The sequence below is a fragment of the Empidonax traillii genome, unplaced genomic scaffold, assembly GCF_003031625.1.
Source record: "Empidonax traillii isolate 1590-97213 ecotype Southwest subspecies unplaced genomic scaffold, ASM303162v1 scaffold673:size468873, whole genome shotgun sequence".
In the NCBI taxonomy this organism is placed as follows: domain Eukaryota; kingdom Metazoa; phylum Chordata; class Aves; order Passeriformes; family Tyrannidae; genus Empidonax; species Empidonax traillii.
Genome location: NW_020955866.1, coordinates 76,139 through 91,518, shown reverse-complemented (window position 1 = coordinate 91,518; position 15,380 = coordinate 76,139). Strand labels below are relative to the sequence as shown.

At 43.5% G+C, this 15,380-nt stretch overlaps 1 protein-coding gene across 1 annotated transcript; it reads left to right on the top strand.

The window, feature by feature from the left end:
- The first annotated feature begins 1,827 nt into the window (after nucleotides 1–1,827).
- CD164 (CD164 molecule) lies at nucleotides 1,828–14,070 on the top strand. The gene is made up of 6 exons (XM_027899512.1): nucleotides 1,828–2,006; nucleotides 4,594–4,671; nucleotides 6,591–6,668; nucleotides 8,577–8,819; nucleotides 9,916–9,996; nucleotides 10,980–14,070. Exons 1-6 carry the CDS (start codon nucleotides 1,904–1,906, stop codon nucleotides 11,138–11,140), a joined length of 744 nt encoding a protein of 247 aa, XP_027755313.1. The 5' UTR covers nucleotides 1,828–1,903; the 3' UTR covers nucleotides 11,141–14,070.
- Nucleotides 14,071–15,380: the final 1,310 nt, after the last annotated feature.

Sequence of the window (15,380 nt, the reverse complement as noted above, 5' to 3'; positions counted from 1 at the left end):
AAAAAGTACATGCAGAATGAGAGATTAAACTAAAGTCAGTGTGTGACTTCAGTCTCGTCACTTTTCAGAACTAAATTCAGTTGTTACTGACATTTACATCCATCAGAACATGTTTGGTCATTTCATTGCAGCTGCTATCTTTCTTTGAATGTTTTCACTCTAAGATTTCTTTTCAGGAAGACAAAGAATTAGCCATCCAGCTACACCACAATATATGACAATACAGAAACTTGTCAGAAAGCTTGGTACTCAAATTATGTATTACCAACAGCTCTACGGACCTTTCCAGAGCTCACTCAGTAATCATGACGGGCAGCTTACCTTAAAGTTTCTGCATTTTTTTTGGTCTATTGACAATAAAACACCTTCAGGAAAGAAAGTGGAAGATTAATCTAGGGATTTATTTGGTGGTTTCCTCTTTACTGCCCAAGTCCAGTTCACAATTAGGAAAAACAAGGGGGAATTTTCCGGATTATAACTCTGCTCTTCCATTTGTCCTTTCACCAGGACCACGCTAAAATATGCTTTATAGCTCCAGCTTAGCTCTCCTTGAATTCAAGCAGCCGTGAATGTTTCCCTTGGTTTCCCAACATTCGCCTGTTGTGGTGTTGGCACTGCACAAAATGCTGAGGCAGATTTACACAAACCAACCTTTATTTGCAGAGTCCACTACTGATGACATACATCGACTCAAGCTGCCTTAGGGAAAAACAAAGGACAGAGAGGCAGGAAATGTGATTGGCAGAGAGGGAACTCTTCCCAGCGGTGAGGAGGCAATTACAGATTCTTAGAATCGAGTCCAACAGCAAACCCAACACTGCCAAGACCAGCAAAAAAAGTGGCGAGATGACCTGAGCCTTCTCCAGGTCTCTCCGGTGCAGCAGGATAAAGGCTACGGTTTGTACCATGCTTGCCTTCTAGTAACGCAGGTATTTTATCCTGGACCTACCCCAACTCCCGGTGTGCAGCTCCCTATGGCGCTAGCACACTAATGCGGCCAGGAGCACTGCTGGACACCAGTTGGAAAGCGTTGCACGCGGACTGCTAAGGTTCATCTGTAATTTATTACTAAGTAAAATAGAATTAACTCACTGTTATATACTATTCACTAAGTTCTTTCACGATAGGGAAAAGGGTAAGAGGTGACCTGTGACAACCACTGTCCGAGAGTGATCCACCGCAAAAAAACAGGCGTGGAGGCACAAGTCCCGGTGCCTGAGAGCAACGAGGCGGAAGCAGCTCGGCCTTGGCAACTTCAGGGTGAAGTCGCACACAGCCGAGGGCACAGGCTGCAGCCCTGAGACCCGGGGTCGGGCTGCGGAGCGGCGAACAGCCGTCCCCAGGCCCGGGCGTGGGAAGGGAGAGGCGCCGCGCCACGGCCGTACCCCTTCAGGCGGCTGGTGACCGTGGGGTAGGACGGTCTGTCTTGCAAGGGTCGCGCCGGACGGCACCCACCACCCCTCCCGGGGAACGGCACCGAACACGTGGAACCGCCCGCGGGAAGAGAGAAGCCGCGGGAAACGGGAGCCCGCGCGCCCCAGCCCTGCCCCCCCCAGCTCGCCCCAACCAATGAGCGAAGCCAGTGGGAAAAGGGGCGGGGCCTCCGCTGTGACGCGCAGCGTTCGCGCGGCGCGTGACACGCGGGAAACGGCGGGATCACGTGGCGTAGCGGCGCCGCGTCACCGCGGTGCGGACCGTTCCATTACCCGCCGGATGGGGGGGGCGGGGCAGGCTGGGCGGAACCACCGCGGGCGGGGGGCGGGTCCGGCCGGAGGCGCTCCCGTGACGCCGCGTGGGGCGGGGCGGGGCGGCGGCGCGCGGAGGGTGCGCGCGGGCAGCGGGAGCGGAGGAAGCGCCGAGCAGGAGCGGGATCCGTGGCCACTCGTCTGTCCTCACCGCCGCCATGGCCCGGACACTCGCGCTCACCCTCGCCGCCCTTTCCCTGGCCTGCTGTCTCTGCGGGCTGGCCGCGGGCTCCGCGCTGAGCGGCCACGACGAGCCCGTCGGTGAGTGGTTCGCGCTCCCCCTCCCCCTTTCCCCCGGGAGCTGCTGACGGGGCAGCCCCGCCCGGTGCCCGGCGCTGGGGGGTGCGAGGCGGGCTGCGCGCTCCGAGCCCCGCCGGCCCTCCCCACGCGCCCGCGGCCGGCGGGGCGGGGACGCCGCCCGGGGCCCGCCCTGCGCTCCCTCAGCGCTCCCTCGGCGCTCCCGCAGGGCAGCAGCGCTGCCGCCCGCCCCGGGCGCCGCGGCCGCAGCCCGCGGGGCGTTTGGCCCGTTATCCCGGTTATCCCGTGTTTGGATCCGTTATCCCGCTTGGACGCCGCCTGCGGTGCTGCCTTGGCACGCCTCAGGGGGCCAGGAGCCGCTGGCGGTACCGTGTACGCGGGTGGTTCTTGTGCGCTCGGCGCGACTCTGATAGCGAGGGATCCCTGACTCAGCGGTGTTCTTTCTACCCCTGCTGCCGCTCCTTCCTTATCCCGGTGCGAGCCCCGTTATCCGTCCCGAGGGTTTGCCCACGATTGCCCTCAGCTCCGGCCCCGTGAGCTGTGTGCCGAAGTGTTTGTCTGGCCGAGAACCACGAAACGTGCCGTGCCCCAGGAAGCGAGGGGGAGAAGTTGTGTGGAAGTACTTGGGTGCTCCCTGGCCGCGTTGCACGGTGGCGCTGGAGGCAGCTGGGCTTGAGGCTGCTCGGTACCCGCTGCCGCAGCCCTTCCAGGTTTCCTCTGCAGCCATACCCCGACGGCGGGATGCGGGACGGTGTGGGACACCCGGTGGGAACCGAGAGCTGCTCCGGGATTGCTCAGCCAGGGGTTAATAGCCGCTCCGCAGCAGCCGGAGAGGGCACTGCTGGTCCAAAAGGACACACTCTGTTTCCAGGTTTTCTCCTCGAGTGTAAGGGAAATCCGAAAGTACGTCGTGTGAGAGCCAGTACAACAGGTTTATCTTGGGAGCGAACGTCAGCTCGCTTAGGCTGAAGAGCTGAGTTAGTAATTTTTTTCAGTGAAGAGTAGGCATCTTCTAATGGGGAGAGCTGGGGAACTTGCAGATATCCCGTATAAAAGAACCTAAGAGACAACGTCTTAGACCCTGCCACAGATTCTGAAGTTAACAGCTCATTGATAAAAAAACACTCCTGACCCTTTAGTCTTGCTCATCAGATCCTCCTCCATGATGGTCTGGGAAAGCTGTTTTTGAAACTAAACCAAAAGCCCTGGTGCATCTGGAATTAGTTGGCTGCACTGACTGTCTTCCTCAGTCTCCACAGATGTACTGTCCTACATTTTCTGTGTACCGGCGAGGAATTTGCAAAAGTGAAGGTTGTTCATTTGTCAGAAGTCGGCATTGTGTGTGCTGTGATCATTCCTCAGACGTGTATCCAGAATAATGATTGATTTCTTTTTTTCCCCAGAGTTTTTTTGTTTTTTTTTTTTTTGACCCCGGAATCTGTTATCTAGGAACTGTCATATAGCTCTTCAAGTGGTTTGAGTGCTGCCTTCCCAAAGGGAACAGTGCAACTGTTGCATACCTCACTGATGCAAACCGACAAAGGTCTTTTCATATCTTATGTGAAAGGGAAGAAATAGTGCCAGCATTTCTGACCTGATCCTACCATAACCAAGAGAAAGGCCAGGAAGATTCAGGCTTAATTCGGATTGTCAGGTTACTGAAGTTACTTAATGTATTTGTAGTTGTTATCTGAGAGGTAAATTACCATGCTGATTGCCAAAAGATCTGTGGATAAAAAAGTGTTCCCTTCACAGAGAGGAGTGAAAGGCCACCCAAAGGTGCTTGGAGTAGGTGGATATGGTGTGAAATACGGTGTAGAAAGCATGCAACGTGTGGGTTGCATGTGGGTTTTCCAAGTATGATGGCTGTATGAGTAAATCTTAAGTAAAACTTAATGCAGTCAAACTGCAGACTTGGAGATCTTATTTGAGCCAGATAGTGGATGTGTTGTCATTGTGGTTTTAAGGCAACAATATTTGACTGAGATTGATGTAAAAAAGCAGCTGGGCTAGTTAGATTGCTGGCTTCTGCTGTGATCACAATATGAATAAATTGACGTTTTTTCTGCTGTACTTTTTAATGGGTGCGAATATGAATTCCTTCAGGTTCTTGTCTTTACTTGATTGCTTTCTAGAGTAGGGTTATTTATAGCTGATTGTATTACTTAAAGGAAAAATATAATCAAAAGGAAACAGGCTTTTACCACCTGAGGTTTCAACAAACTTCTGCAAAATTAATTTAGTGGACTTTAGTAATTTCACTAGAGTAGTATATCCACTATTATCTGAGTTTACTGTAGTTAGATGTTGCATGAGGCAGAATCCTGGTGTACATGTGGGGTCTGGTTTAGGAGTATCACTACTGTCTGGAGGAAAATGTATTTACTTCATGTCGAAAGCATTCAAAAGTTGTAGTTTTCACTTGTAGTTAGTTCAGTGTAAAGGATTGTGCCTAGCATGGGAGATGTACATATGGGAGAGTACAGATCTAAGATTTGTTTCTGTGGGTGAAGTTGCTCTTTTGACAGTGGTAATTTTGTCCTAATCAGTGCTTGCCTTTTTTCTTTTTTCTTTTTTTTTTTTTTTTAAGACATCTGTGGAAACTTCTCTGACTGCAATTCGTGTATTGCTGATGACACAAATGTCTGTAAGTGGATCAAATGTAAAGGTAAGGAGGACTACATAGTACGGATCCTTACTTTGCCATTGTTAAGGAAACTTCCCTGTCTGACCATACAGGAGACTTTGGCAGTCAGACTCTCAACGCTGGAAACTTTCACTGCCAGGACTGAAGCCCCTTTGCAGGGGTCAGCTCACGACAGGTGCCCTGCTTGACTCCCTACACACCCCACACTCACACAGTCAGACCCGATTTCCTTACCAGTTCAACCCCAGGTTTCCCTTCGCAGAATCTTAAGTGTCTTGTTCCAAGCAGCAGTTTATTCAGTGTGGTAACACAGAAACAGCTCAAGCTGGTGCCCCCAAGGAGGGACCCCCAAGAAAGGAATCCCCGGGTTTTATACCCTGACAGTCTTAAATGGGTGATAGTCTGGGGTCATCGGCTCCTGCAGTGTCTCTGAGTGTCTGGTCCCTTGGCTGGGCCACAGGTCCCCTTGCCCTTTGTTATGCACCCAGTTCCCAGCTCAGGCTGCAGCTCATACTGCAGCTGCACACCTGCACTGAATGTATTCCTCAACACCGTGGAGAGCCTTAAACCCAGCTAGACCTCCTTCATCTGTATTGATGTTCATCACACAAATGCTCTGTTCTGTTTGATAACCTAATGAAGCATTAACTCATAATTTGTACCTGTCGTTCAGCTGTCTTTACCTCAGAACTTTAGATGTTTGATGTGTTCAAAATACTCCCAGATTTTTTAGGCTTCTGATTTAAATCTGTGCTTTTGCTAAAGTAATGTTTTCCAGGTGGTTCAGAATGTTTCTAGGACAAACTAGTCACTTGTGTTTGCTGTTAAGGAGTCATGAATAGGTTCTGACATGCAAGCACAGCTCTGTGCTTCAGTCCCTTTTGAGGTCATCGTGGATCTGATGGTCACAACCACTGTTCCTGAATTGAAGTGCAATACAGGTAGAGGAGTCCATTAAATAGTTAACAGCAGTGTTCATAAAACTAAGAATTGCAGGCCACTGAGGGGAAGGTGACAGAGCTGAGGAAGCATTAGTTGATCTAATTTAGAGCCTTATTTTTCCGATTTTAGGTGAGTTGAATGTAACTACATTTAGTTGACCTCTGATACTCAATCCTGGAGGAGGTGAAATTGCTGTTGACAAAGTCATACAAAATACTATTAAACAGACCTCAGGTGGACTATTTGTAATTCTTATGTGAGGTGAAAACAGAGTAAGAGGAGAGAATGGCTTGACTGTAATAGTGATTTTTATAGCAGTTGAGTGTAGATAACCAAGAAAGGTTATATATGAAGGTTAAGATGCTTTGGAACTAATGAAATCAATTTTGGATGCAACTTGTCCTTCAGAAAGCTCTTTTTATGAATTCTGCATGTGGTGTTGGACCAAGAGGCACATATTGCAAACACCCAAGAGATCTGTGTAGCTTCTTTGAGAGAGAGGTTGAGACTTATTCTCCATCAAGGGAGAATAAGTCAAGGCAGAGAATAAGAAACTGTATTCCACAATTTCAAGGTCAAGGACCAGTTTGAAAAGCTGAAACTAAGTTTTTCTTGGATACAGAATTTTTTTTAGACAGTAAGATAGTTTTTTATGATGCTATCATAGAGGTGCAAATGTTTAACTTGGAAAATGCCACAAATAGAAACACTTTAATTTTATCAGCCTTGAAGAAAAAAAATCAAGCTCTACTGTTACAACAAAATGTGCAAGTATTGCCCAAGTGTTGATTTGAGTGGTGGAGTAACTAGTGAAAGAAAATACTAAAAAGTCTGTAATTATTAATATAATACTGAGGTCCTGTATACTAACGTGGCTGCGTTGGCTAGCAGATGGTGTTTAGTTTGCCCTATGAACAGTTCATTAGTACCTAGGAGCAATGTCTCAAACACTTCAAACTTCGGCTGCCGTAAATATCTTGTTTCTTTTTTTCTGACAGAAGGTGTAGGGACGTGTGTAAATGAAACAGAAGCATCTGCAAAGACTGAAGAGTGTTTAGCTGTAGAAGAGTGTTCCCGTAAGTATTTAGATACTCAGCTTTCACATTGTTTAATGTGAGGCAGTTGTGTTTACAACTCATTTGTCTGTTGGCCTTTTGTTGACATGCCTTCTGCAATTTATATAATCATTTACAAGTATGTAAATAAGCCCTTTGCTTTGTGCGTAAACATATAATATATGATACTAGAATACACAATTTTATTGTGTGTTCATTTAACTGCTTACTATTGCTGTTTTAAGAAGCCTAACGTATTTTAGCAGACACGTCTTTTCGCTACTACCTTGCTTTCTTAGATTAAAACTCGTGTTTCCTGCTAGATACAGCATGTCCCAAGGAACTTGTCGGTGTCCTCAAGGCAGTAAGCTGCACAATGAACAAAAAAAGTTTCACCTGCTAAGTCATCTGAGATGCAGTAAATAGGAAGAACTTATGAACCTTCCCGTTTTAATAGTTAACTAGCACAACTCTTCATGCAGTTCTGAAATACAGGGTCTGGGATATAGAACTGTGAAAGAGAAATCCTTCGTGCTAGGAACGTGCTCAGTTGCTTATCTACTTCAGACTTTTAATTTGTGCTTGCTGTGCAGAGCTGATGGTGCAGGATATGAATAACTTAGATTAGATCTTGAATTTCACTTTTGTGGAAGCCCCCCAGTTTTAGTTTTTCTGAAATCTGATAAGAAATGGACTTTAAAATAGGATTTCCTGGTTTTAAGATTTAGAACAGCAAATGAAAATTCTGAATAATCTTGTCCAGCTGAATTCAACAGTGCTGCTGAAGAGGCTGGCTCACAACAACAGAGATGAAGCTTCCACGCTGCTATGGGCTATCTTGTGGTGGCAGCCAGTCAGAAATAATTCCTTCTGACTTGGACTTGGGTGTTGTTTCTAAAATTGTAACAATCCCCTTTTAATCAGGAGTGCTAAAAGTGCCATTTTTAGTGCTTGATGTTACAATGCCTTTCTTCTGTATCTAAAGAGAAGTGGTTTTACAATCTGTTCCTGGTAAACTTTTAGTGACGTTGTCAAGTTGTTGTGTTTTAGCTTGAGCGTATTCGAGGAAATTAATTGTCACCCTTAGTAAGGGGTCTTTGTGGGTGTGAGAGGAAATACCTTACAGACTCACTTCTCATGGCTCAGCACTGCATTCAGGGACTGACATGGGAAAATGTGGGCCAGTTTTTAGGTGGCCTTTGACTGAATGCCAGTGGAACTCAAGGTAAATTCTGATATATCTGGCCTATCTCTATAGAAACAGTTGGCTCTGTTTTCCCACCGTGCTGAATTATGTTCAAGATGTAAATAACCACATCTGAATGAGCCTGAGTATTAAAGAGTTCTGGACATCATGGTATTTCAGCAGGAGGCTTGCTGATGTATCAGTGTATGATTAACCAACAGTTTAGACAAGCTGTCTATGTGTGATCAACTTGGGTAATACAGTAAGTTGCAGAAGACGACTTCACAGTTCTACATTTTGAGTGAGGTGGTTTGTTGTTTTTTCAGTTGTCTAACCACTCTTGATTTATAGTTGAACTTGATAGGTCAGGTTCAGTCTGAAGTTGCAATGAGGTTGGGAGGCAGTACTGTATGCCTAGTTCCCTTTTGTGTAAAGATTGTACAGTAGGGCTCTTCTCACTCCTGTTTGCTTTGAGGAATCATGAGTTGCCGTTTGAACACTGGCTCGGTTGGCTGCTTGTGACAAGATTTTCCATGTGTTCATTCATGTAACTTTTGATGTTAGTATGGCGGAGTCACCTGCTCTGTAGTTTCTTACTAAAACTACAGTAGAACTCAGTGCTGTATGAAATATCTGAAACTATACCTGCTGATGGTGGGTTGTTCTTTAGCTAAATGCCATCACTAATGTAACTCTTTACATTAATGTAACTCTCTTTAATGTAACTCTTATTTTTTTCCTAGCTTCCCCTGCTATTGAACCACCTTCCAAACCTACCGCGGCACCTTCCAAACCTACCGCGGCACCTTCCAAACCTACCGCGGCACCTTCCAAACCTACCGCGGCACCTTCCAAACCTACCGCGGCACCTTCCAAACCTACCGCGGCACCTTCCAATGCTACCACGGCACCTTCCAATGCTACCACGGCACCTTCCAATGTTACCACGGCACCTTCCAATGCTACCACAGCTCATACTACTATAGGTAATACAGTAGCACTGAACATAGAATGGCAATTAAAGTAGGAACTGGTGAATAAAATGAAGGATAAGGGCTTCTTCCACAGTTCAGTATAGTAGCTTCAGTACTAAACATCTGATGTACAGAATACATAAATGGTTCCAAGGTTTGGAAGAGGTGGACTTTAAAAAACTCTAATTGTATTGGCAAGAAGCATTATCTCTGTTAAAAATTGGGCCAGTGGTAATTGTTTGAATTAGTCACTTCCATTAACCATGAATTCTTAAGAAGTTTTGTTGTTGTTGTTATTCAAAAATTTCTCTGCCATCTTAACAGTGACGTTCTTAAAAAAATGAATCTAATCTTTAAAAGCATCTGCTGATCAAGTGAGCTGGGAGATAACAAGTTGGTACTTGATTAGTCTCAGGACAGCCTAATGTACAGAAGGGCGATGTTTAGCTTTGAGTAAACCTACAAATGTGGGCGCTTGTCCCAGGCACGCAGTGAAATACTGATGCATTTTGAGTAATAGTAATTGGGAGGGGAGTGGGGGGATGGTCAGGGCCCCAGTGTTCTGGCCTGATAACGAAAGAGTTTTTAAGAGACAGTTCAGCTACGTGCGGGTGGTTTTATTCCAGTGGTGGCATTCACAGTGTTTGGGGGATAGGAGGAGTGTGTATGTCCTGTCTAGAGATACTATATTAAGTACTTTTTTTGTACAATTAAAACCAACTGATTGTAAGGGCTGTTTAACGAAGGTCCTTTACCTTGATGCAGATTCTCAGTTGTCTTGAAGCAGCTGTCTTGGTTCTTGTTCAGACACCAGCATTTATACTAGTGCTTGAAAGAGAAGTGCTTTTGTCTGAAGAAACAGTGTCTGATCTGTGGAGAACCTTGAAATATTTGGATAACAATGTTATGCAAATTTGAAAATAATCCTTATTGCAGAAGCTTGGCTTAGAGCCATGCAGCTGAACACCTAAATTGTGTGGGATAGTTTGAGGGCAAAGCTTATCCTTGTTAAAACAAAACAAGAAAAGTCATTTGCATAAGAACTTCAGTGCTTGCAAATTTTGCCGTTGAGGTTTATGGTATGCACGTACTGTCTTCTCTCAAACAGCTAATGTCACCAATGCAACTACACATGCTCCTCTGCCTACAACTCCCGTTACTTCACCTATCACAACACCCACTACTCCAGGTAACTGCTACTACTACTGTAATTAAAGCATAAAATACTTAGAAATTAGTGTTGCTTTAAAAGTTGCTCTAAAAGTTATCTTGAAATACTTAGCAACTGACAGCATCAGAGCAGTATTGCTGTATCTGCTATTGTCACTTTTAACTTTATGGCAAGTCTGATGTTGTTAAGATGATGTATGTAGCAAGCTAATAGCCCAAGAATCAGAGCTAGCTGGTGAGATATTGAAGGTCAGAAACATTTTAGTCAAAAAAAATCAGCTGGACGATTTTAATAGTGTGGCTGGAAGTCACTTGTTAACTCACCTGTCCTTGGGAGGTAATATTTTGGTTTTCATTTGCAGCATAATAATGGGATGCCTTTTTTTTTGTTTGTTTGTTTGTTAAATGAAAATTGAGCTACAGTGATGGGAATAAGCTGAAGTATTTTATTTCCATGTCAGTCCTAAATGTGCTATTTCATGAAAAGCTTTCACAAAGTAAAGCTCCTTAAAACTAGCTGTCAGCAGATACCTGGTATTTCCAGACTCGTATTTGTTGTGATTTCAGCTGATTTCTTTAAGCATAACTCTTGTGGTAAAATACAGTAGATGTAAGATCCAATTTATTTTAAATTTAAACAAAAAAAATATTGGAGCAAGGAGCAGAGACCATAAATGTGTCTTGAATGTGAACATCTGAATAACATACTTCTATGTAAAGGAGGAAGGCTTTGGCTTTTTGAAGTACAAGTAAAGTTCTGCTGGGTATTGCTCAGTATTGAGGTCCAGAGTAATTTGTCTATAAATATGTATAGTCTTGTACTATCAGTATTTAATCAGAATTTCAGTATCACTAATCTACACAGATGCTGATATGTCTTTACTTTTAATTTTTTTTTCCTATGATGTGCTGAGTAATCTTAATACAAGGGAACCAGCACTAAAATCTGTAAAACTGTTGTGAGCATTGTGCACTTACAATTTCTAATGTGGTGTTTAACAGGTACAAATGCTACTGTGACTCCTGCACCTGCTGCACGCAAATCTACATTTGATGCTGCAAGTTTCATAGGTGGAATTGTCCTTGTTCTGGGTCTGCAGGCTGTTATTTTCTTTCTGTACAAATTCTGCAAGTCAAAAGACCGAAACTATCACACGCTTTAGGATCTGCCACTTTATACTGGACTATAGCCCAACACCTGTAGTTCACTGAACCAAAATATTTTCTGTTGCTCATGGAAGACAGCAGTTCGTAATATCCTTTAAATCCCTAAAAGACGACTTTAAACGAATATTTTTGCAACATTATACTTGGCAAGAGGTGATATGAATCTCTTCAACAGGATTACTTGCAATATGCTGCATGGGTTCTAATGGCTGTTTTATTTTCCTTTAGTGGCTGCTGCTGTGGGACTTTTCTTGATATGCCAAATGTAAACGTTCAGAAATTCTTATTCAGTGGTAACACTGTTGAGTAGACAATCTCATGATGCTCGTGATGACTTGTTGTGAAGGCTAATTTAATCCACATTTGATACAATATCCGTTCAGTTCTATCAAGATGTGAATAATTGGTTACTAAATTCAGGGAGTGAAATACCATTTATACTGGCTTATGGCTCTTACAGCATGTTGCTATAAAGATGGACAAAAATGTAGAATTAGCTAATGTGTTAATAGAATAACATAACCCTTTTTATTTTTTTTACACAAGAATAAAAGTTGCTTCATAAAATACTACATTCCAAACAGAATTCCTATGCCCTTTTCAATTAATGTTAAGTATGGATGTAAGGATAATTCTTCTAATAGGAAAATAAATATTAGTGCCTTAAAGACTAAATTTCACTAGGCTGCAAATGTGTCCCACCTATCTCAAAGATAAATAAAACTTTTAAGTACTAGCTTTACATAGAAAAATAGAATACATGTGACTTGAGCATTTCAGTTTAAAAAAATTTTCGCTAGAATAACTGTCCCTTATTGACCTTGTTTTATAGTGAGGACCTTGGTACAGTGATGTTCAGCTACAAACAGAAGCTTTGACTTGTTTACCTTTTGTTCTGGCCTACAAAGACCAACCATAAAACTAGTGATAAAAAGCAGTTCACTCCCTGTATAAAAAGGCAAGAACTCATGTTCATACTTGAAATACTGATGTTTGGGAAGTCCTGAGGTTTTTTATTATTCAAATGGTTCTTAAACTCATTGCAGTTAATTTTAGGGGTGTTGTTTTTTTCTTTTTTTATCCTCCTGTATGTCTGCTTGCTGAAGGAGTAGTTAAGGGCAGTTCAGAGGATCTGCTGATTTGATCCTAGTTTGGGTTGCTGTGGTCCTGTGACTGCAGGCTACACCTTTTTTCTTTCCCTTCCTGCTTCCTGGCATCAGGTTTGTGTCTCCCTGCAGTGAACTGGTTAAGGAAATCTATTCAGCCAAATGGCTGGGAGTTTTTAACTTGGCTGGATCAGCCATGTGATCTGAGTATCAAAGGTACGTCATCTCCAATGCAGACTGACTTGAGCACCTGTGAAAATAAACCCACAGGAAAAATGGAAATAAAGATAAAATCAAATGGTGTATGTAGCACATAATGCATAGCTTCTGATGATATCATCAATTTTGAGATAATTTGTAGTACTGTCTTATTAGCTCTGACTTGACTGGAAATTGGCACCCAAAACAAAATAGCATCGATAGCAGATAAGTCATGGCAGTGCAACTTGAAATACGAAGCGAATTAAGTGCACTTCAGTTGGAAATTTAGAGTGTACAGTGTTGCTTTCTTGTGTTCTTTTAGTTTGAATGGCATTGTTTCTGTTATGCTGCGTAGAAAACTCAAATTGCTACAAAATGCAGAGGTTACTCACCAGTACTGTATCTTTGAGTTCATTAGCTTTTGATTTTCTAAACAAAACTAAGACAATCAGCTCAGGTTTATGAAAACAGCAGTGAGCAGCCAGTTTCCAGCAACAATATGTGTGTGAGTTAGGTGGTATATCCTTGGCCTTATTGTGAAATCACTTAAATCTGTCCTTTCCCTGTCGAAGAACTATTTTATTCCATTTGTTTCAAACAGTATGCATGAGCTTGTGTTCTGTACTTCAAAGTGAACGAAGTACTCTTCTAAAATATGACAGTTTGCTTTTAGCTTAGCAAAGCAAACTATGCCTAATATATAATTTTTGGCCTCAAAGGGCTCTCTTTTGGGAAACTTGCAGAGAAGTCCTACAGAACACTTCATAGCACGAGATACTGCCACAAAACAAGTTGCTCCGTAAAACGTTGCTGAAATGCTTATTCATGAGCTATGCTGATCCTGATTTAGACTGCCGATAAAGTGTGCTCGTAAAGCGAACTAAAAATAATGTTTAAAGTGCCTTAAAATTGCTTAATAGTTTGCCTCAAATTTTGTTTAAAAGGGGAGAAAGTATACCTTGCCTTAGTTAATAAATTTTTTGTGGTGCCAGCAATTGCTATTTTCCAAGACTTTAAGAAACCCAGGATCTCTGACATGTACAGATGCCTATCTGAAAAACTCAAGTTTGTGCTATATCAATTTAGTCGTATTCCAAAGGGCCTGCACTACACACCTCTTGCTCATTAGCCTTGCCAGCAAGGTATAATTCCACAGATTTAAAGTTGTGGCTGGAATTGTTGTTTCCCTTTTAGTTGTTTGTGGGGAGGGGAGGCTGGGTTATACATCTTCACCATGAGCTTGGCTGCCTCACTGTTGAAAGTAATTACTCCTTTGTGAAATGGCAGTATCAGCTGATCTATGCTGTGTACTAGCACAAAAACCTGAAGTAACAACTTGCAGTTTTTCTTGGCCTTGTGTTTTGAAGTGGAAGGTAACTCACAGATCTGTAGTTGTACTTGCCCCTAAATCAGTTTTAGGCACTGAATTGTAGTGACTCTTCAAGTTATCTGGCTTTTTCTTGAAGCCAACTTGTGCAAATATCATGCTGTTACCTTATGAATGTTCTCTGCAAGTGTTGCTGTAAAAGTTTTTATTTTATCTTCAGTGGAAGAAAACTCAAGCAGTTGTAATCACGAAACCAAATTGATAATTGATAAATAAAATCTGTTGAATGGAATTTTACCTGTAAACTTTCTTTAACGTGGGCAATCCCAGAGGGTACTGTCTGCTTGCTGACTATGTGGAAATAAAAGCCGTTTTCCATAGGAATTCAGAAATACCATAGGGCAAAAAGGATTTAAGATTTGTTAGCTCTCCTAAATACAGTATTAACTTTGCATACGGTCTGTACAACAATACTGATTCAGATTTAGAATCATCTCCAAAGAATTTTCGTTTAGGTCATGTGTTTCCATGTTAGCTTAACTCTGTTCTTCACTAAAAGCCAGAGAACAGCAAGGTGTTTAAGTTCCACTTGCCATAGCCTGTAAGGCTTAATGCTCCTCCTTTCCACTGTAAAGTTTATAATACTGGATGTCAGGCTGAAGAGGGGTTGCTGTCTGCGGTTCCACAGTGGCTTTTAAAACTTTCATGAAAAAGGTATTGCTCTGAACCTTATTTCTTTTCTGGTTGCATAGAATCATAGAATGGTTGTGGTTGGAAGGGACTTTAAAGATCTTCTAGTTCCAGATCTGCTGCCCTGGGCAGGGACACCTTCTGCTAGACCAGGTTGCTCCAAGGCCAGGTTGGGTGTTTCAACACTTCCAGAGTTGGGGTGTCCATAGCTGTTCTGGGCAACCTGTGCCAGTGCCTCACAGTAAAGAATTTCTTCCTAATATCTAATCTAAGTCCACGCTATTTCAGTTTAAAGCCATTCCCCTTTGTCCTATCACAGTGCTCCCATGTAAAAAGTCTCTCAGCTCTCTTGCATCCCCCTTTACGTACTGGAAAGTGCTTAAGGTCTTTCCAGGACCATCTCTTCAGGCTGAACAGTGCCATCTCTCTCAGCCTGTCTTCATGAGAGAGGTGCTCCAGCCCTTGTAACCAGCCTTGTAACCCTCTGACTTACTTCTGCAGGTCCAAATCCTTATGTTGGGAAACCCAGAGATGGATGCAGTATTCCAGGTGGGGTTTCGCAAGAGCAGGGTGGAGAGCGAGAATCAGCTTCCTTGACTTGATGATCATCTCTTGATGCAGCCCAGGACACGGTTGGCTTTTTGAGCTGTGAGCACACATTACCAGCTCATGTTGAGCTTATTCACCAAACCCCACAGGTCTTTCTCAGGGCTGTTCTCAGTCCATTCTCTATACAACCTCTGTTTTTGCTTGGGATTGCCTTCACCTATGCGTAGGACCTGGCACTTGGCCTTGTTGAACTTTGTGATGTTCACACAGTCCCACCCCTCAAGCCTGTCAAGGTCCCTCTGGAATTCATCTTCCCCCAGTGTACTGACTGCACCACACAGCTTGGTGTTGTCAACAGACTTG